Here is a 19,898-nt window from a genome sequence, read left to right as displayed (position 1 = left end):
GCCCAAGGCTGGTCCAAGCCAACGGACCCACGCTGCGTTAGCAGGGAGGGGATGCACAGTGCAGGGTCATCCCATGTTGCCGGCGAGACCTTTGCCCCTCACACCCCCACCATGACTGGGCCCTTTGCCGAGTGGCCAGGTCTCATGTGGTCCGGCTCCAGTCGTGCCCCTGGGGTGCTCCTCAGGTGCTTGGGAAACAGCAGCCCCCCTCCTGCTCTGCACCCTCCCCTCTGCGATGGGCACAGTCACTGCAGGACCCCAGGGCTGATCTCTTCCAGGACTTCAGGCACGTGAGGAGTTTCACTGTCCCCAGCTCCACGCTCCTGCTCCACGCCATCTTTCAGGGCAGGAAGCACTTGCACAGCAATGAGACACCTGGGTCAGGGAACTGATCTAAAATTCACTTGCCAAAAAAAAAAATAAATGGTTTGTTTTACTCCATCTCCACTGCCTGATCGACTGCCCAGAGGGAAAAGCAAATTAAACTATTAAACTGAGGTTTGAAAGTACAAGGAGGAGGAAGAAGTGCCAGAGGATGTCACAGGGGTACAAGCAGGCCCCCAGTAAGGGATGCGTGTTGGCAGGCTTGTGGAAGTAGGGCAGGATTATGTGGGGAGCCCTGGGCACAGGCAGGAAAGGTGGGAAGGGCTGGATGAGGCTCAGGGCAGAGCCCCAGGGGCTGTGCAAGGTGGCCTAGCGCAGCCCCTAACATGCACACAGCTTCAGAGGCTGCAAAGCACGTGAGGAGCTGCCACATCTGTGCTGCCCCTATTCACCAGTTACCCCCACCCCGGGCCCAGCCTGACAACTGCCCAGTGGCGAGGAAATGGGGCTCAGTGAGGGGGGGCCCTGCCTCCTGTCAGGCTCCTGGGGACCACTTGGGCACAGCTGAGGGCGGGTCTTTCCTCCAGCACAGAAAAACCTGGGACCAGCCATGGGGTGGCAGCTTGAGCTGTCTGATTCCTGGGATTTGTTCTCTTTTTCTTTTTTTTTTTTTTTCTCTTTCGTTATATTTTAGCTAAAAAGTTGAACCTTCTTGGGACCCTGTGGCCAGATCACAGGCATGGCAAAAGTTCTGCACTCTCCCTGGGTCGCCTCTGCCCTGGCATGGCACTCAGCAGCATTTCCAAACCCATCTCTGCGTTTCACCGCCTCCTGATTACTCCCCCAGCACAGCCTGTCCTTTGGAGGGGAAACAGGCAGGGCACCTGCCACCAATGACCTCCGCGGCTCCCCCGCTCCCCAAAGCAGGCGGTGCCCTGGCAGATTTCATCCAAGCAGCACAGGGGCATGGTTAGGGTGCCCCCAAGTCTGGCAGGTTGTTGGCAGAGCAGGTCACTGGTCTTCTGAACCAGCAGGAACAAAATCCATTCCCTGGGCAGGGTCTGGCTGGGCTGCTGGAGGGCATACCCATTGCTTCTGCATCAGTGATGAAACAGGTGGGATTTTTGGCTTTTTAATTGTTGTCTGTAGTGATGGCCCACAGGAGAATGGCAGCTGAAGATCGATCGATTTGTGTCACTGCTCATTTCTGCTCTTCGCTGGTGTCACTGTGAGTGCAGCCTGTGTGCTCCATGCCATTCCGTTGGTGCGGCTCTGCTATGCTGGGAAGTGCCCAGGCGTGATGGCAGGGTACGGTCCTTGTCCTCGAGCTCCCACCTCTCTGTGGGCAGCGACAGAGCTGCTGGCAGTGCCTGGGCAAAGCAGCCCTGCTCCAGCTGCCCGCTCCAGGGTTGGGTGAATCCCTCTCAGAAATGCTCCCTCTTCCACTTGCCTGCTCCTCGGCAGGCTGAATTCCAGCCCCGGTGTCATGGAGCCCTGCAAATCAACGCAAAATCACCCCTAGGATGATGCTGGGGGGGGGCATCACCCTCCCAAAGGGGAGACCCCCGGATCGGGCACTCCTCTTGGTGACTGCAGGACCAGGCTGGGGCACAGGGCTGCTGATGGAAAGCACGAGTGAGCGAGACCTGCCGCCCTGCAGGGCGCCCTGGGCCCGACGCTGCCCTGCCTCGGGTGAAGGGTGGGAGCTCCGCATTCCTCCGGGCTCCAGCCCCGCTGTGGGAGTCGGGCAGGCCCCCAGCTGTTCTCCCGTCCAGGCCGCTCTGCAGAGGACCCTCGAGGGGCTGTGCAGCGGGTCCTGCTGCCGGCCTACCGCCCGGGGCCAGCAGGGCTCGGCACTGACTGGCCACCGGCCCCTTGGCAGCTTGGCCCCTCTGGGCCATTCCGGGACCCTCCAGCCCGCCTCGGCGCAGCCTTCGGATGCCCCAGCCCCCCCCCGCCCCGTACCCACGCGGACGGGCCAAGGGGCTGCAGGCCGGGCTGGTGGCCACGGGGGCGCCCGCGGTTCCGCGGAGCACGGCACCCCGTGCCAGCGGGCCGGGGGGCGCAGGGGCGCGCTGGCCCGCAGCCGCCGGCGCCACCCCGAGCCGCGAGTCCCCCCGCGGGCAGGCGGACACGCGTGGGCCGCTCCCGCCGTCCTTTCGTCTATATTAGGCCGGGAGCGCCGACCCGCCGCCCCGGCCCCGCCACATTCTTCTGCCTTGTATGGGCCGCGTCGGGCCGTGCCGCGCCGGGCGGTACCGCCCCGGGGCCCCGCTGCCCGCCCCGAGCGCCGCGCCCCGGCAGAGCAGCGCCGGCCGCCCGCAGCTCCCGCCGGTGCAGGTGAGACGGCTCCGCCGGGCGGGACGGGACGGGACGGGGGCCGGGCGGCACTGGGGAGCGGCGGCGCCGCAGGGAGCGGGGCAGCGGGGATGGATGGAGCCGGGGCTGCCCCGGCGGGATGAGGCCGGGAGCAGCGCGGAGGGGAAGCGGCAGGACGGGAGCGGGCGCCTGCCCTGCGGAGCGCCGGGGGAGGGGGGGGGGGGGGGGGAGAGCAGCCCCGGGTGCCCCACCGCTGCGGTGCTGGAGCTGGTGCCGGGGCCAGCCCGGGGCAGCGGGTGCCGCAGCGGTAGAAGCAGCCCCGGTGCGCCCCTGCGAGGGACCCCTCCACACGGGCAGAGCTCCCCCCGGGCGCCGGCGGGGATGTCCCAGGCGCGGGAAGGGGAAAGGCCGCGGATCGATCGGTCTTGAGCAAAGCTCTCGGTAACTGTCTGCAACGACTTGGAGCTGGGACATCCCTCCTGGCTTCCCCAGCTCACCCAGCTGCAAGAGCAGATCCTGCCGCCCATGGCTTCACCCACCGCCCGGTCTGTGAGAGCTGTTCCTGCCTGGAACAGCTGTTTTTCCTGCAAGTCTTGTTGCTGATGGTCAGAGCCAAGATCCAGATGCATATGTGATGCTCTAGGGACCTCCCCAGTGACCCGTGAGAAGCTTCAGGCAATAAACTTGTAAGGCAGAAAAAGCTTTATTTAGCTCATTTCCCTCAGTCTTAAGCACAGAGGTACATTGTGTTCTATTTAGCCTTGTCCATGAAAACTTGAGATTCTCTTGGCTTCCCTTCCTGCATACCCTTTTGGTACCAAACACTACAACTGTGATAAAAGCCAGGGATACTCTAAAACATGGATGCATAGGAGAAAGCAGCGGCCGAAGCAGCATTCTTTGGAGCAGAACATCCCCAAGCATCAACAACCACTGCAGCTGACCAAAGATGGTTGGGTTTCTTCAGTCACTTGAAATTTTTTCCCCTCTTTTCACTGGCAGGCTGCCTGCGGCTGTAGGAGGAGTTTGCGGTCACCTCCCCCTCTGAGGCTCTGCCACCAGATTCCCCCACTGAGGTGAGCCCCTGACTTCTCCTGTGAAAATGTCAAACCCAGTCCAGGGCATGTTATGCTGGTAGCCTGAGGCCATGAAGACCTTCTGCCCCATGGCCTCCCCAGGCATCAGAAGGGTGCTGGACGCTGGGTCTTTTGCATGGTGATGGTGTTTGTGCATGCCTTCTCGGGGTGGCCCCAGAAGATGTGCTTTAGGAGGGTTTGTATGTGCCACATGGGCACAGTGAGGTCCTTGTTGCCTAAACTTGGTGGGATGATGCTAGCCCAGAAACCGTCTGCCAAACCTGCAGTCAAGCCCCACAGCCATGTATGGGCCTGGCCAGGTCTGCAGTGTGAGGTGGGAGCTGGGGGAGGGCTGGAATGAACTTTCCCTCCTGGTGCTCACTGCACACTTAGCTCTGGCTCTCTGATGCTGCCCAGCTCCTTCCAGTCTCCACATGAAACCTGCTCGCTGGCTGGTGAGCAGGAGCTGGTGTCCCTCTCCAGCTGTGCTGGAGGCTGCAGGGCAGCCCCATGCAGTGCCGCAGCCTTGTCAGCACTTTTAGAGGTGGCTCCTGCAGCTGCACAGCCAGCTTTCGAGGAGCAACCCCTTGGGAAATCCTGAGCGGTGTATCATGGGTGATGGCAGCTTCCGAATACATGGGAACACCCTGGGACATGGGGACAGGCTGCTGCTACTGCAAGGGCAGCTGTCCCATCCCCTCCATCGCACACCCCTCCTGCATGCCAGCCAGACCTGCTATGAGGCTCCCTGCTGGGATAGTGAGCTGGAGCAGCGCAGGAGATGCTGAGTAGGGAAGGGTGGAAGCGAGCAGAAGGGAAGAGGATGGGGATGGGACAGGGCCTGGCTGCCCCAGTGGCACACAATGTCCCTTTGGCTTATCCCGCCCTCCCTAGCACGGCCAGGAAGCAGCACCGGGATTGGGTTGTTCCTTTGGTTTTTACCAAGGAGGAAACACGTGGCAGTTGCCAGCCCCATGGCCCCTCGTGTCTGACTCGGGTGGGGTTTCACCCCAGCGCCGAGCTCCTCAGCTCTGCTGTCTGAGGTCAGTGGCTGGAGCAGTGCTGGGATGGGGCTTTCAGCCGGGGATGGCAGGAACAGGACCAGTCTCCATACGGTTTTTTTTGGTTTTTTTTTTTTTCTTGCGGAGTAGGAGGTCGGGGGGTTGGTGGCTACACCAACTGGCTTGGCCAAATCTACCCCAGCATGCAGGGCATCATGACCTGATCTGGGCATCCAGGGAATGCAGCCAGCAAGCCCTTGTGCAGAGCGCGGGTTGCCCCTGCTGAACCAGGCCTTGCTGCAAGTCACTTCTGTCACACGCAAGAGGCACCCTTCCCCACACTGACCCCCCCAAAAAAAAAAGTCTCTTCCCAAGTCCCAGCCAGCCCAAAGAGGACTACTAACAGCAGAAATAGGATGATTAGGAGATGACCAGGTCGAGCTGGAACTTGGGACCAAGCATCTCTCCAGGGCATGTTTTGGATCAAACAGCAAAACCATGTGCTGTCAAAATCATGCTTAATCCCCCTAACAAGAACCATCTCTCTGGAGAGGGTGCCAAGCTGCGCTTCTGCTGCTGGTCACAGCTGGGGCAGGGTAAATATTTGGATAATATTAATTCATGTGGTGGGAGCAAAACTCCTGCTAATTTCTCTAGTCTTTTGCTAATAATTCTGTGTGTTTTGAAAGCTGAGCCCTGCGCCGGCTGGCTCAGACCTGGCACAGCAAAGCTGTGGCATTCTGCTGAGCTTCCCCAAGCCGCTGCCTGGGGCGGTTACGGGCCAGGAGGTGGCCGTCCTGGGGCGGTTACGGGCCAGGAGGTGGCCGTCCTGGGGCGGTTACGGGCCAGGAGGTGGCCGTCCTGGGGCGGTTACGGGCCAGGAGGTGGCCGTCCTGCCGCAGGGAGCGCAGCAGCAGTGCTGGAGGGAGCAGCGGGCAAGAAGTGGGCTGTGGGGGTCAAGATCTGCCCACCCCACTGCAGGCATGGCAGGGCTTTCCAGTCCTGCTGCTCTCCTCAGCTGGCTGGTGATAAACACCTCTTTCCTGGTGGGCACGGGGAAAGAACTGAGCATCTGGGGGATGACGGGGTCGCTGCTGTCTGGCACCCGGTGTGGCCAGGTCAGCTTGGGGCAGCGCAAAGGATGGGGCTGAGGACACTGCAGCTACAGGGGCTCATGGGGACGAGGGGGGGAACTGTCTCCCAGGGGACACGGAGCATGTTCCCTGCAGATGAAGGGCACAGCTTGGGCTTGGTGGGTGCTGCCAGGCTCTGTGGTACGGAGCACTGCTCCTGCAGTAGGATGGGAGTGGGTGTCAGGGTGGGGGGAGAGTCCCCAGCCCCTTCAGAGCTTGGCTGGGCACCATGGTCCTGGGCAGCCCTGTTGGCACTGACACCGTAGCGGGATCTTGGCACCTAACGCAGCCCCCAGGATGCCCTGCCAGCACAGCCCAGCTAAGGGAGCCTGGGGACTGCAGCAGGGTGGGGACCAGGCTGGTGCCTGCTCCAGCTCCTACCTCCGCAGCCCCTTGAAAGAGGAACAGCAAGAGGGGAGGGAAAGAGCTGGAAAGCAGGTATGGTCTGGGGAGGGCTGGCAGGAGCTAGGTGGGTGCAGAAGAAGGCTGTTTGCTCTGCCCTAGTCCATGCCAGCACTGGGGTCCCACTGGGCAGGGATGCTCCCCGAGGTCCTGTGGTTCCCCTGGGTGCATCAATGTCAAGGACCCAGGTGGGAAGCAGATCCTGGAGCAGCACACACAGGTGGCCAGACCCAGGCATGGCTGAAGGTGTGCAGCTTGCTGGCAGTGTTGCTTTATGCAACACAATGCGGCTCCTTAACTGCCAGAGGGCAGGAACCCAGGCAGCATGGGCACAGGGCACACAGCGTAATACTCTGCTCTTCCCCCTGAGAATTCATTCATAACCTGTTACAGCACCATCAAACCTAGCCAGCTGCAACAAGGCTTTTACCATCCCATACCAGGTTAACTTCAGTAAGTAGCTCCCACACCTTGCCCCAGCACAGCCACCGATCCCCCACAAGGTTTCAAGGGTTCACCTACCGTTCATGCTGGTTCCTCGTACTCTTCAGACCAGTCCACCCCGCTTCTTGCCTCTGCTGTGTCCTTCTCCTTAGCTCTCCTCCCTGTGCTTCTTCCAGGTCCCTCTTCACCCAGTGCTCCTCTCCCATCCCCCTTAGAGCCATTTAACTACTCAGCAGGAACCAGCCACAGCTGCACCTTATCCAGTCAGCCAACCCACCGCCCCTGAAGCCAGCCCACAGCTGTATAGTATCAATTTCAATTAACCTGCCTTCATTCCTCTACAATTCCTCTACAATAATCCATTAATTTAACATTACCCCCCAGCTGCTGCCCATGCCAGATGCTGACCCAGATGGGGATGCTGAGGCACCGGGCTGCATGTGAGGGAGAAGCGGCAGCGGTGGAAACCTGAGGGCTCTGAGCAGCATCTCCTGCTTGTGCTGACCTTGCCCCAGCCTTTCTCGAAGGGCGGTGCTGAGCCAGCCGCTGACACCGTCCCTCTGCCATGCTGGTCTCCGCTGACACCTTGCTGAGTTGTGCCTGGCAGGATTTGCCTGGGAGAGGTCTGAGCATCCTCCCCTCAGGCAACACCGGTGATTGCTGGGGGTGCTGAGGACCGTCTACAGACCCCATTTGGGTCCTCAGCACCCATGGCACAGGGTGTCTTAAACACTGACTGCATCCCTCAGCCTGGCAGTGTGGGGATATCACCAGACCCGTGCTCTGTGGCTATGAAGGTGCCTGGGTACCATCTCGGCGTGGGAATGGGATCTCTGCTCCAGCCCAGCTCTGTTGGGCACTCGCCAGCAGGGGCTGGGGGCAGGCCCCCTCCCAGCTTTGAAAGACCAGGTTTTCCTGCCATGGCCCTGCCTCGGTGGTGTTTGGGGTCCACGTGGTCCTTTTGCCATTCCTCACAGGACACAGGTTGCCCCAGCCATGTCCCCAGAGCCTGTCCATCCCACTGCTGCCCCCCTCTTTGCCCCTCCGGGCTGTTCCTTTCTCCTGCTATTCATTACCTGTAACAACAGCACCAGTCCTCAGTGCCCCACAGTCCTGGTGTTGCTTGGCTACTCTCCCCCTGCCCGCAGGGGCTCTGCAGCCCCCCCAGAGGTCCACTAGCCCTCTGTCCCCTCCACTTCAGGGCCCTTCTTGTGGGCTCCCCGGGCAGAGTGTGGGGTGCCCCATTCCCTGGTTCCCTGGTGGGGAGGGAGGTGGTGGGCGGCCTTTGGCCCGGCGGTGGGAGGTGGGATGGAGGGACGGAGGGGGAAGGGAGGCAGTGGTATGTGAGGAATGTGCCCGGAGCAGATAACCCCTTCCCGCTGGGTGCTGGGTGCTGTGCCGAGTCCACCTCTCGGGGACGGGGCTGGGGGCTGCTTTTGCACAGCGAAATGGAGGAAACCAGGGAGACCCATCACCCTGGGAGCTGGGCTGGGGAGAGCCCTGCCAGGAGCCGGGGGGGACCACGGCTGAGCTCTGCCCAAAATGCTGAGGCAGCCATCCCCATGGCCCTTGGGACTGAGGGCAGTAGGGGGATGCTGGGTGCTGGGCTTGGCATCTCTCCCTGTGCCCGAGGTGCAAAGGGGACAGGCAGCAAGCAGGTCTGGGGGCTTGGGGGCCGAGGGTGCTGGCGGGGAGCCCTGCCTGCTGCCTGTGGGGACGGCCCTGGGGAAGGGGTGCCGGTGAGCACTGCCTGCACTTGTGACTTCCCAGGGGACTTGTTAGAGGCTGAGTCTCACCGTTCCCCACATCCAACCCCACAACTGCCTTATGTCACTGTTGCCCAGCTATGGGACGGCCAGGGAAACTGAGGCACAGGAGACGCAGGAGCTGTGTGTCCCTGCCTCTGCTCCGGCCCCCCAGGCCCTGCCTGCCCCCAGTCCTTCTGATGCTCCTGCCTGCTACCCTGCCCCTAGGTGCCACCCCAGCTGCCAAGATGTCCAGCAAACGTGCCAAAGCCAAGACCACCAAGAAGCGGCCCCAGCGTGCCACCTCCAATGTCTTTGCCATGTTTGACCAGTCGCAGATCCAGGAGTTCAAGGAAGCCTTCAACATGATTGATCAGAACCGTGACGGCTTCATTGACAAGGAGGATCTGCACGACATGCTGGCTTCCCTTGGTGAGGGATCCCTACCCCCGTGCTTTGGGTGCCCCTCAGCCTCTCTTCCCACGTCACCTCCTCGGCAAGTGGGGAGAGCTGCTAGGTGACCTGGTGCTGCAGACCGGCTTTGGTGGGCTGCCATTGCGGCACAGCCCTCCTGCTTTGGGCCAGCCCGATGCCAGCTGCAAGATCGGGCCGGGGCGTGTGTGTGTGTGTGTCTTTGCTGGCACCAGCTGACTGTAGAAGGTGCGTCTGTGGAGGCACCCAAGGGCAGCAGCTCGGTGTGTCACTCTCACAGCTGTGCTCGCTTAGAAGGGACAAGACCCATGGGGTTGGAGAAGCTCTGCCCTAGGAGCAACCACCAGCCACAGCCATTGAGTATTTGAGTAGCCTCACCCCAGAACGTCACCTGGGGTTACCCCTTGCAGGACAAAGTCCTCCTGTTGCTCTCAGCCTGGGGGACAGAAGAAGCCAGTACCTGTGCCGGTGTGATGCCTCGGCTGGTTGAGACCTGTAGGTCCGGCCATGCTTCCCACCCAGAGCCCGTTGCTCTCCTTCCACGCAAGCCGCAGCTCCCACCTCCCGCTCCCTGAGGTACTCCCACGGTGCGTCAGGAGGTCTGGCAATGATTGACCCGGCAGCCAAACCTGTTCTGGAGGTCCTGCCCGGCCCGGGGAGGGACCCCTCCTCCCCATGAGCCTCAGCTCTGGGAGCAGGGGGGCCGGGCATCGGGGGCATGTGGAGCTCCACAGAGGAGGTTAAACCGTCCCTGGTGCATCCATGGTAGGAGCAGCACTAGGGACATCAGCAGCACGAGTGGGGCCGTTACCGCCCCTCTCCTCGGGTGGTGCTGGGGCAGCTGCCAGGGTAATGGGGAAAAGCCATGGGTTTAGCTCCTGGTAACCCTCAGATGAATTCCTGCATCTTCCTCGAGGCTGAGCTGGGCAGAGCTTGGTTTCAGGAGGCCTCTGGCACAGATTCAAGCATGGGGAGAGATGCCATGGGGGGAGCATGGGGTGCTGCCGAAACCCCCTTCCCTTGTGTGTGGGGTGGGTGGAGATGCACCAGCACCAAATTCTTCTGCAATTTAAAAAAACCCAGCCAGCTGGGTGCATGGGCTGGCCGTGGGGCTGGGTGCTGGGGAGGGGGATGTGGCCCTGCACCCACACCCCCGCTGTGTCCGGCAGGGAAGAACCCCACTGACGAGTACTTGGAGGGAATGATGAGCGAGGCACCGGGACCCATCAACTTCACCATGTTCCTCACCATGTTCGGGGAGAAGCTGAATGGCACCGACCCGGAGGACGTCATCCGCAACGCCTTTGCCTGCTTCGATGAGGAGGCATCAGGTTCGGGCTCTGCCTGCACACGGCCGTGCTGCCTGCCTGGGCCCTTCGCCCCTTGGGCATGCAGCTGGGGCGAGGGCTGGGGCCAAATCCTTGGGGATGGTCCCCCAGCAGCTCCAGAGTGGGAGAGCTGGGCAGGGCTGTCTTTGGGAGAGGCTCAGCCCTCCTGCAGTGTCCTCTGCTAAGCCACCTCCTGCCGTCCCTGCAGGCTTCATCCACGAGGACCATCTGCGTGAGCTGCTGACCACCATGGGAGACAGGTTCACCGACGAGGAGGTGGATGAGATGTACCGGGAGGCACCCATTGACAAGAAGGGCAACTTCAACTACGTGGAGTTCACCCGCATCCTGAAGCACGGAGCCAAGGACAAGGACGATTAGAGCTCAGGGCCGCTCACCCCCTCTGCCTCCTCCTGCACATGCCCCCCCTCCCCAGCCCCCCTTGCTGCCCCACAGCAGGATCCCCCCATGGGAAACACGTCCCGGGATCAGCACCCTGCATCGGGTCGTGCTTGGAGGGGAAGTGCTCCTGTCACCACACCGCTGTGTACCCATCCATCAGCCCCAGACCTCCCCTCCCATCACCTCTCCCACCCACAGGCTCACCCCACTGGGACCCCCAGCCTGGCTGTGACACCCCCCAAGCAGCCACTGGCCCCCTCAAAGCCACCACGCCACTGGTCCCTGGGGCCAGGGTGAACGTCCCCGTGAGCGCCGGCCTGCAGTGGTTTTGGCCGCCTTGAGCCTGAGCAATCCCCGTCTTGGGGCCGCAGCACAGAAAGCGTCTCTGCCCTCTCCCCCCGCACTCCCTTCATGAAAGAAACCCCACTTGGTTTCCTCCTCCCCAGCTGTTTTATGGTTTTAGAGCCTGTGATCTGAGGGATTCGGGAAGCATATAAAACCTGATGGGTGTGATATGGAGACATGCTGTGTGTGGCTCCCTCGAGGACCAGCGCTGTGCTGTGCCGTGCCACCTGCCTGCCTGGTGGCTTTGGGGGACAGGTGTGGGCACCGCATCCCCCCCCTTGCTGCCATGGCCAGCCAGGGCCCTTTCCAACAGGGCAGCCTCTTTTCAAAGCCACATTGCTCCCTAAGCTGTGTAAAACCAGCTCGAGCATCATTTGCTGCCTTTGCTGATGGGACGAGTTATGATAATTACTAAATTATGAGAGACACGGAGACGTGGAAGGCTGAACATGTGCTCTCCCAGGGTCATGGCTTGTGCTCTGCAGCAACAGCCCCAAACCAGCCCACCTCCAGGCTTGCAGATGCCAAACTCCTTCCCTAATTCCTTGCTGTACCAGGGAAAAAACTGCAGTTCTCCCACTTCCAGAGCGAAGTCCCAGGCCTGAAGGCTGCTGGAGGGCAGGATGCTTTTTAAAAAGCCCCCTTCACTGGGAAGCACACCAAAGTGAGTGTCTCACAGATGTCACTTCGGGGTAGACGGGCTGAGGCTGCAGATAAACCGAGTGGAGTGGGAAAGGGCCTCTGGCTTCCCCAAAGTGTCCGCCACGTGGAGGGCACGCTGTCTTCTGGAGGCAGCTGCATCCAGGAGCAACGTTCCACCCTGCTGACCCAAAAAAGGATCGGCTTGTGTGACCAGCCCACGTTCTCTCAGTGTCTCCCTTGTACTGGGGAGCCCAGTGCTCCAGCAGCGGTCTCCTGGGTGCAGAGCAGAGGGGAAGGGTCCCCCCCCCCACCTGCTGTGACGCTTCTCCTGGTGCAGCCCGGACACCGCTGCCACCTTCGCTGCAAGGGCACGTTCCTGGTTCCTGGCTCGTGGGCAGCCCGGTGTCCCCCAGGCCCCCCGGGAAGGGCATGGGGACAACAGAGCTGCCCCTCAGGAAGGGGCAGGGGGAGATGGAGCGTGGGGCCCCAGTGCCAGAGGTGGTGAAGCAACCTGTGCCCCAGCTGGCTGGGGGCGAGCCCTGTGGCACCAACAGTCAGACATGGGGTGTTTTCGTGGGGCTGCTTGTTTGCCGTCGGTGCCCGCTGGCATGCACTGGCCCTTACCCGCACACTGTCCATCTCCTCACCAAGCAGGCAGTGATCACCTTCAAACCTTGAAACTGGCACGTAAAGCTCTGCCAGAGGTGGGTGAAGGAGCACAGCCCCGGGCTCCCACTCCACCCTGGCAGCGCAGGACAGACCCAGCTAGCCTTTCCTTCCTAATTAGCACCACCACGACTACAGCCCGCGGCCATCGAGCCTTGGCTTTTGCAGAGCAAAGGCAGGCTGTGAAACCAGTAAAAAAGGCCTGTCAACACTGCTCCCAGGACCAGTCCTACTGGGGGAATCCCAGCGGGGAGTTCAGTGGTCCTGAGCAGGGAGCAGGACCCTGCTGCTGGAGAGCCAGAGCCAGGCCCACGGGCAAGGCTGTCTCCAACAGCTGGCACAGCCGACCCCAAATCCAAATTTCCTTGCCAAAAATCCAGATTAAATATCAGAAGGTGGGCAAAGGGTGGAAGGGAGTCCTGCCTGGGATGGGTCAATGCCCTGGAGGCTGCCTGGAGTTTCCAGCATCCCCCTTTGGGATCTTGCTCCCTGATTGTTTTTCAAATTGCTGAAGTTTAATAGCATTATCATGTCAATGGGCCAGGCTTCGCAGGGCTGGCTGCTGGAGGACCAGCCTGGGCAAGCCCTTGGCCGGGGCAGGCAGGGAGATGGGCCACAGCCCCAGCTCCAGCCCCTCGCCCCACAGGGCTGCTGGTTCCCCAGTTCCCCATCCGCTGTGAGCTGCCTGGCTCCTGCTCCAGGCTGCTGTTTAGGCTCCCCAGATGCTGCACTCAGGCACTCGGTGGGATTTTTCCCAAGCGGCGTCCACTCGACCCGGCCCTGGGCACCAGGCACCATTTCCCCGTTGTCTCCATTAGGCAGAAGACTAACGCGGCCTTTCTCAAAGGGTGGGAGCTAAACGCAGACTGCTTGAGAGGCCAGTCGGGTCTGGGCACAGCAGCTGACAGAGCCGGGGTGGCAGGCAGCGGGGGTCTGTGGTGTCACCCACCCGAACAGGCTGGGCAGGACAGGACAAGCGTGCCCTGCCTGGTACCGGCCCCAGGTTGCCCGCAGGAGTGAGCCCAGTGCGAGAGGGCTGGTGGGGCAGGGGATGCACCATGCACTGCTGCAAACTTGCAGCTGACGGGGTTTGCACCCAGGGCCAGCCCCACACCTTGCCTGTGGGTCACCAGCCTACAGTGCGCGTTAACGGAGGGAGCAACAGCAATTTTGGATACAGTGTCACCGAGGGCATTGAAGATTGAGCAGCAACTAAACAAATGCTTTAAGGATTTTTTTTTCCCCTGTGTAATCCCTTATTGCACCATGCAATCTGCTTTGCGTGGACCAAAAAACTATCACAAAGGAGTTTTTTTGCAGCCTTTCTCAATACCGGAACAAATACCAATCTATTTCCCTGAAAGCAGAAAAGAGGGGTGGGAGGGGAGCTGCAGCACAGCCTGCAGAGGTGGTGGAGCCTGGAAGTGGGGGGTTGCCCCCAGGCTGGCTCCAGCACCAGGGTGCCAACAAAGACCCACTGCAGACAAGCTCTGCATGGAGGCAGATGGTGCAGGATGCGGTGACCCTCGGGGATGCTGAGCCCCACAAGCACACAGGTCCCTGGGGACAGGCACACACGTGTGCTGTGCTCAGTGCTGCACACCTGCCTGTCCTGAGCCTCTGGCAGGGGGTAAGGATGTCACCCAGCCCCACCTTGCAGCAGGGCATGGAGCACCAGTGGGGAAATCCCATGGGAGCCGCATCCTGAGCCAGCAGCATGCTGGTGCAGAAACGGAGCCAGAACTCCAGAACGGTCTCCAACGCTCAGAAGGTCCCTTCGGGCTCTGCGGTTGCAGGGGGGAGGCACAGGGAGAGCAGTGGCAGCCCTGCGAGCCCCCCGGAGCCCTTGCCTGGCCTGCTAGCCCCAGGCATGGCACCGGCCCCACCAGGTGCCTCTTCTTGTCACCCTCTCCTGGAGCCACTTTCCACTTCCATGGGCACGGTGACACGCTGAGCTTCTGATTTCCCACTCTGTAAGTCAAAAAGCCACCAAAGGAAGCACTGGTGGTGCCTCAGGGTGGTCTGAGGTCCCTGGGGCTGTCACCCACAGGCCTGGCCCTGCAACCAACGTCTGCCTGTTCCCTGCCCACGGCCACCAGTAACCCCCCAGTGCTCCAATACAGGATTCAGCCTTAACGTGGCTGTGGGGAAAGAGCTTGCGGGTGCCTCGGGGTGTGCCCCTGAGTGGGTGGGTGTCCCTACATGGGTGTCCTTGTGTGGGTGCCCTTACATGGGTGCCCCCGGGCGGGTGTCCCGACGTGGGGGTGTCCCGGTGCGAGTCCCCCAGTGTGGGTGTCCCTACATGGGTGCCCCAGTGTGGGGGTGTCCGGGGGTGGGTGCCCGGGCGGGTGCCGGGGCACAGCCCGTCCCTCCGCTGCCGCCAGGTCCCGGCGCGGGGTTCGGCGGGGCGGGGGCGCGGCCGCTCGCTGCCCGGTGCCGCGGCGGTGACAGCCGGGGGCGGGCGGGCCGGGGCCGGGGGCGGGGGGCCCGGCCGAGTTCCTGCCTCCTCGGGAACAAAGGGAACTCTGTCTCGGCATCTGTCACCGCCGCCCACCCAAAACTTTTCGCCGCGCCTCGGCCGCCCGCCCCGCCGCCGCGGGAGGGTCCCGACGCCCCCCGGCCCCGGCACCGACCCCGGCGCGGCCCATGCAAGGGCCGAGGCGGCGGCGGCGGCCCGGGGGTAAGCGCGCAGCCGGGGCGGGCGGCCAACATGGAGTCCCGGGCGGGCGGCCGGGCCGCGGGTCGGCGCGGGGGGGAGCGCGGCGCCGCCGCTTTGTGCGGGCCGGGGCCGCCCCCGCGGGAAAAGTTTGCGGGAGCCGCGGGCGGGCGCGCTCGGGTGGGTTTTGTTCCCGCTCTGCGTCGTTTCCAACTTGGCCGCCGCTGCTCGGCCGCTCGGGATGTTTCGGGGCCGGTTTCTGCCGGGTGCGGGGCCGCGGGCGACTTTCCAGCGTCTCTTTCTTCTTCACCGCCCCCCCCCCCCCCCCGCCCCCGGCGCGGGGGGGGGGCGGGCTGGCCGCTTCCCCCGGCTTTGTGTCCGCGGCGCCGCGCTACCTGTTGCGGGAGGGGTGCGGCGGGCACCGTCGGGCCCCCCCGGCCCCTGACAGCAGCGCGGCGAGGCCGCCCCCGCCTCCATCCCCGCCGCACAATGACCCCGCGTGGTTCCCTCTCCCCGAAACAACTCTGACTTCCCAGCCCCGGCCCTTTTCTCCTGCCGAGATCATCTCTAACTACCTGCGCCCCCCCCCCCCCCGCTCGATGGTCCCCCCCGAACCCGCTGGCGTGCGACGGGCTCACGCGCGGGCACCCCCCGCCGCCCCCCGGGGCCCAGCGCCGAGGTGCCCTGGGGTGGGCTGTTGTCTCCGCTGGTGCCGGCGGCTTCTCCTCCCCCCGAGGGGGTGTCTCTGCCGCTGGGTGCCCCCCCCCCCCCCCCCCCCCGGCCGGGCGAGGAGGGGATGAGCCGCTCCCCACGTTCGAGGTGGCGGTGGAGGGTCCCCGGCTGCCCCCCCCCCCGGCCGGGACGCTGCCTGATGCTCTTCGCTTTCCACCTTGCCAGGCTTCAGCCAGGGGCGGTCGGCGGGCAGCTCCACCATGTCGGATAGCGACCTCGGGGAGGACGACAGCGCCACATCCCCGGACCCCTCGCAGTCCAACAAGAGGAAGAGAAGGGGCAACCTCCCCAAGGAGTCCGTCAAGATCCTCCGGGACTGGCTGTACGAGCACCGCTTCAATGCCTACCCCTCGGAGCAGGAGAAGCTCAGCCTCTCGGGGCAGACCAGCCTCTCCGTGCTGCAGGTAGGAGCCAGCCCCGGTGCGCTGGGGACCCGCTCGGTCCCCGGCCGCGGCGCTGGGGCCGGCTGGGGACAGGCCCACCGAAGAGCCCACGGGACGCGGCAGGCCAGGCCCGCTTAGCGCTGGGAGGCGGCGGGAGGCACGTGGGCAGCCCCCCCGCGGGGAAGCTCCGAGCCTACGGCAGCACCGAGCAGAGCTTGGGCTGGGCAGAAGATGGAGGGACCGGGATGGGAACCAGCCGAGCTTTATCCTGTTGTTAGTCAAAGCTGCCACAGGCGGGAGGGTTTCAGGGCGGTGATGCTTTATGCTGTTCACCTGGGCACCCCCCAGCAAAGGGGCGCGGGCTGCTACCCCCTGCAGCAGAGCTAGGCAGGAGACCTCCGTCCCAGGAGGGGCTGGGCTTTCACCCCAGCTGGGTGGCTCCCAGTAGTAAGCGCTGCCTGGCCCACCTGGCCCCAGTTGTATCAGCTGCGTTAAGGGGAGCCAGACCCAGCTGTGGGCCCCTGCCCCGGAGCCCCCCGGCCCTGCTCTTGGCTGTGGGCTAGTGGTGCCGCAATGGGTGCCCAGCCAGGAGCCCTGCTGAGCAGCGGGGCAAGCGGTGCTGCTTCTTCCAGCTTTGGGTGCCGGGGAGAAGCTGCCTGCCCCTTTGATCCGCGTGAAGGCCAGCAGGCTCCAGGCAGGGGGACCCCCATGCACCCAGGGCCCCGTCCCCGCTCCTTCCAGCCCGGCAGGGTGGGAGATGAATGGGGGCTTCGCTCTGTTCTCCAGTTCTGGGGGCACGGCAGGGTGAGAAACAGCCCTGGCGTGCAGGGAAGCAGGCAAGGGCCAGGTCTGCAGCCGAACCCCCTGAGGCTTCCTCTGCCCCTCCAGCTCCTTTCCTGGGGGCTCAGCACAGCCCTGGCCAGCGGCCGTGGCCCAGGCACCGGTGTGTAGGCAGCGGCTGTCTGGTTTCCCTCTTCCTGGCTGGCAAGGAAACCTTTATTTTAATTTTAATCCATTCCTTTAAATGCTGGCTGCGCAACTGATTTGTGTCCGGGCAGCTGCTCTGAGGGGAGGCTGGTGGTCCCGGGAGGGCTGGAGGCAGTGGTGGGGCCAGCAGTGACAGGTTTGTAGCTGTGGGAGTCTGGGCTTGTCCAGAGCGGGGCTGGCACAGCGGGGCTTGCTTTGTGGGGGTCTGCCCCAGCGCTTGCAGCAGCGGGGCTGGCAGGTGCCTGGCTGCCCGTGCCTGAGCTCTCTGGGACCAAGGAGGATGTCGGTGGGCACGGGGGCTTCTGTCGAAGTGTGGCCTTGCTGTGCGCCGACTGCCCCGTGGCACCCCCGCAGCCAGCGTGTGCCTGGGGAAGAGGCGGCTGCTGTACCCCCTGGGCAGGGGGTCTCGGCCTGGTGGCATCTCCCGGGGCCAGCTGAAGGCTGTCACTGGGACTTCTGTCCTCTGAGGTGACGCAGCAGGGCATTGTGGGGGCTGCTCCATCTGATGAGAAGCCTGTTGGGTCGCAGGTGTGCGACACGTACGGCACGGCTGGTGTGGTGTGGGGTTTGGTCCAGCAGTGCCGATCCGAGCGCTCCGGGAGCCTCTCGAGCGTGGGGCTCTGCTGCAGCCACGGGCCAGACACCCCCCAGTTGCTTATTTGTGCATCCCCCTGCCCAGCCCAGCAGCCTGGGGAGCTGGAGCCAGGCGCTGGCGGCCAGGGGTCAGGACCGCGGCGATGCCAGGTCCCCAGGATGACTGGGAAGCCATGCGTCTCCCTCACAGAAAGTTGGGAGGTGAGAAAGCAGCGCCTGCTCCGGGCAGGGCTTCCTGAACAACAGCATTTCCAAACCTGCGGCCTTCCACAGGGATACGCTTTTCCTCCCTGCAGAGGGGATGCTGCTGTCACAGTGGTGCTGGGGACAGACGCTGCCCAAAGTGACGGTCCAGTGTGTGCTGGTGGCAGGGCCAAGCGATGGCCGTGTTTAAACAAAAAAGAAACCAAACAAACTCCCTAAAGCTACTGGCTCCAAGCTTGCATATCCCAGCTCCCCGGGCGGGTGATGCCATGCGGTGTCCCTGGTGGTCTGTGTGCCCGTCTGCGCCGCCTGCTCCAGAGGGAGGGCTTCTCTCGGGACCCCCACGGGAAGGAGGTGCAGGGCCGGGGGCGGGGGGAAACCTGTGGTTGTGGGGGGGTGTGGGAGCTGCACATGGGGGCTTCTGCTGGCTTGGCTTTGGGCTGCTGCCCCCTTGCTGGAGCTGCGTGGCAGCCCCGGGCTGAGCGCGCTGCCCCTCTCTCCTCCCAGATCTGCAACTGGTTCATCAACGCCAGGAGGCGGCTGCTCCCTGACATGCTGCGCAAGGACGGGAAGGACCCCAACCAGTTCACCATCTCCCGCCGAGGGGGCAAAGCTGGCGATGTGGCCCTGCCGCGGGGGGCTGCAGCCGGCTCCGGGGTGCTGGTGGTCCCTCCCGTGACGGCCGCAGGGGCCTCCAAGGTGCTGTCGATGTCCGTGTGCCCGCAGGTACTGTGCCACCCGGCCCAGGCGCTGGGTAGCAACCTGACAGTGGTCAGTGCCCACAGCCCCGACTGGGAGAAGCCCCCTGGCCCCCAGCGAGCAGAGCCAGACCCTGCCCCCAAAGCGCTGCTGGGTGCCACCAGCAGCACCGTGACCTTGCTGGCCCGGGCTGAGGCGGCCAGCCCCACCAGCGGACTCTTCAACACGCCGCCCCCCACGCCCCCCGAGCTCTGCGGCGATGACTTCAGCAGCTTCCAGCTGCTGGTGGAAGTGGCGCTGCAGAAGGCAGCCGAGCTGGAGTTGCAGCGGCAGGGGGGGCAGCTGCCCCTCTCGCCCCAGACTGAGCCCCTGGGAGCCTCCATCTCCAAATAACCCCCCGGGGGAGGTCCCACAGGGTGCCCTTCCCTGGGGGGTGCCCGACCTTCCCAGCCTTGTGCCACCTGTCTGTGTGCACCCCCCGAGTAGCTTATCTCAGAAGTGGACTCCTGCCTTCCAGGGGCTCCGGTGTCTCCCTCAGCCGAGGGGGCAGAGGAAGGACAGTGCCATCCTGCCACCCTCTCGCTGGGGAGATGCCCCCTGCCTGCTGCCCTTGCTGCCGAGGATGGTGCCCCAGGTGCGCAGGAGGATGCGGCCACTGCAACCCAGCTGTTGTGACAAGACCTTTGTGGCTTCACTGACCTCTTCCTGCTGCGGCTGACGGTTACGGTGGAGCTCCCCTTGGAAAACCTGCTGACTTCTTTTTTTCTCCCCTGTAAACAACGGTCCAGCCAACACCATTTCTTCAGGGAGAGAAAGAGAAAATTTTATTTTTTTTAAATTGGTGTCTGTTTTAAGGACTACGGATGAAAGCCTTTTCTCCCAAATCTCTGATCCCTTCCCACCCCCCCACCCCCCACCCCCTTTTGTTTGTGGAGGGCCTTTCTGGTACCTTGTGCTGGCCAGGAGCCCTGCCTTGCCCAGGGAAGGGCAAAGGATGGATGAACTGGAAACCTGAAGTCTGTGGCATTTTTTCACATGGAAAATATGGGACCCTCCTTTTCTGCTTTAGGGTGTTACAGATGCTGCCAGTAGAAATCTCTATGGTGCTGTTTAGCAACTTTTTGTTGAAACATTTTCCCCTTAATTGTGATTTATTACAGGATTATTATTTTTTTTCTTCTATAAGAATTTCCACAACTTCCCTGTGTTTCTCTTGAGTTCCTGCTGAATATGTGCACATTCTGTCCTGGAACAGAAAGCGCATTGCAGAGCCTGTGAAACGCTGACAGCAGGCTGCTGCTGGGGGTGGACGCAAAGCTGACTGTGAAATTTTGTACCCAACTTCTTTATTTTCTTTTTTTTTTCTTTTTTTTTTTTTAAAAAA

At 62.9% G+C, this 19,898-nt stretch overlaps 2 protein-coding genes across 2 annotated transcripts; both read left to right on the top strand.

Annotated features, from left to right (window-relative positions):
• Positions 1-2,578: 2,578 nt before the first annotated feature.
• On the top strand, positions 2,579-11,125 carry MYL9 (myosin light chain 9). The gene is made up of 5 exons (XM_040608882.1): positions 2,579-2,664; positions 3,646-3,719; positions 8,673-8,876; positions 10,046-10,207; positions 10,413-11,125. The coding sequence occupies exons 3-5, from the start codon at positions 8,693-8,695 to the stop codon at positions 10,583-10,585; spliced, it is 519 nt and encodes a 172-aa protein (XP_040464816.1). The 5' UTR covers positions 2,579-2,664; positions 3,646-3,719; positions 8,673-8,692; the 3' UTR covers positions 10,586-11,125.
• A 3,581-nt stretch (positions 11,126-14,706) lies between these two features.
• TGIF2 (TGFB induced factor homeobox 2) lies at positions 14,707-19,878 on the top strand. The gene is made up of 3 exons (XM_040608881.1): positions 14,707-14,939; positions 15,813-16,051; positions 18,323-19,878. The coding sequence occupies exons 1-3, from the start codon at positions 14,906-14,908 to the stop codon at positions 18,905-18,907; spliced, it is 858 nt and encodes a 285-aa protein (XP_040464815.1). The 5' UTR covers positions 14,707-14,905; the 3' UTR covers positions 18,908-19,878.
• Positions 19,879-19,898: the final 20 nt, after the last annotated feature.

The sequence above is a fragment of the Falco naumanni genome, chromosome 10 (assembly GCF_017639655.2).
Source record: "Falco naumanni isolate bFalNau1 chromosome 10, bFalNau1.pat, whole genome shotgun sequence".
Lineage (NCBI taxonomy): Eukaryota > Metazoa > Chordata > Aves > Falconiformes > Falconidae > Falco > Falco naumanni.
This window is presented reverse-complemented; position numbering and strand designations above follow the sequence as displayed.

Bases quoted from the DNA above. Each gene is read 5' to 3' on its own strand.
- TGIF2 (XM_040608881.1), top strand. From the start codon at position 14,906: ATGCAAGGGCCGAGGCGGCGGCGGCGGCCCGGGG. The intron at 14,940-15,812 runs GTAAGCGCGCAG...CCACCTTGCCAG, and splicing joins GCGGCGGCGGCGGCCCGGGG to GCTTCAGCCAGGGGCGGTCG. The intron at 16,052-18,322 runs GTAGGAGCCAGC...CTCTCCTCCCAG, and splicing joins CCAGCCTCTCCGTGCTGCAG to ATCTGCAACTGGTTCATCAA.
- MYL9 (XM_040608882.1), top strand. From the start codon at position 8,693: ATGTCCAGCAAACGTGCCAAAGCCAAGACCACCAAGAAGCGGCCCCAG. The intron at 8,877-10,045 runs GTGAGGGATCCC...TGTGTCCGGCAG, and splicing joins CGACATGCTGGCTTCCCTTG to GGAAGAACCCCACTGACGAG. The intron at 10,208-10,412 runs GTTCGGGCTCTG...CCGTCCCTGCAG, and splicing joins CTTCGATGAGGAGGCATCAG to GCTTCATCCACGAGGACCAT.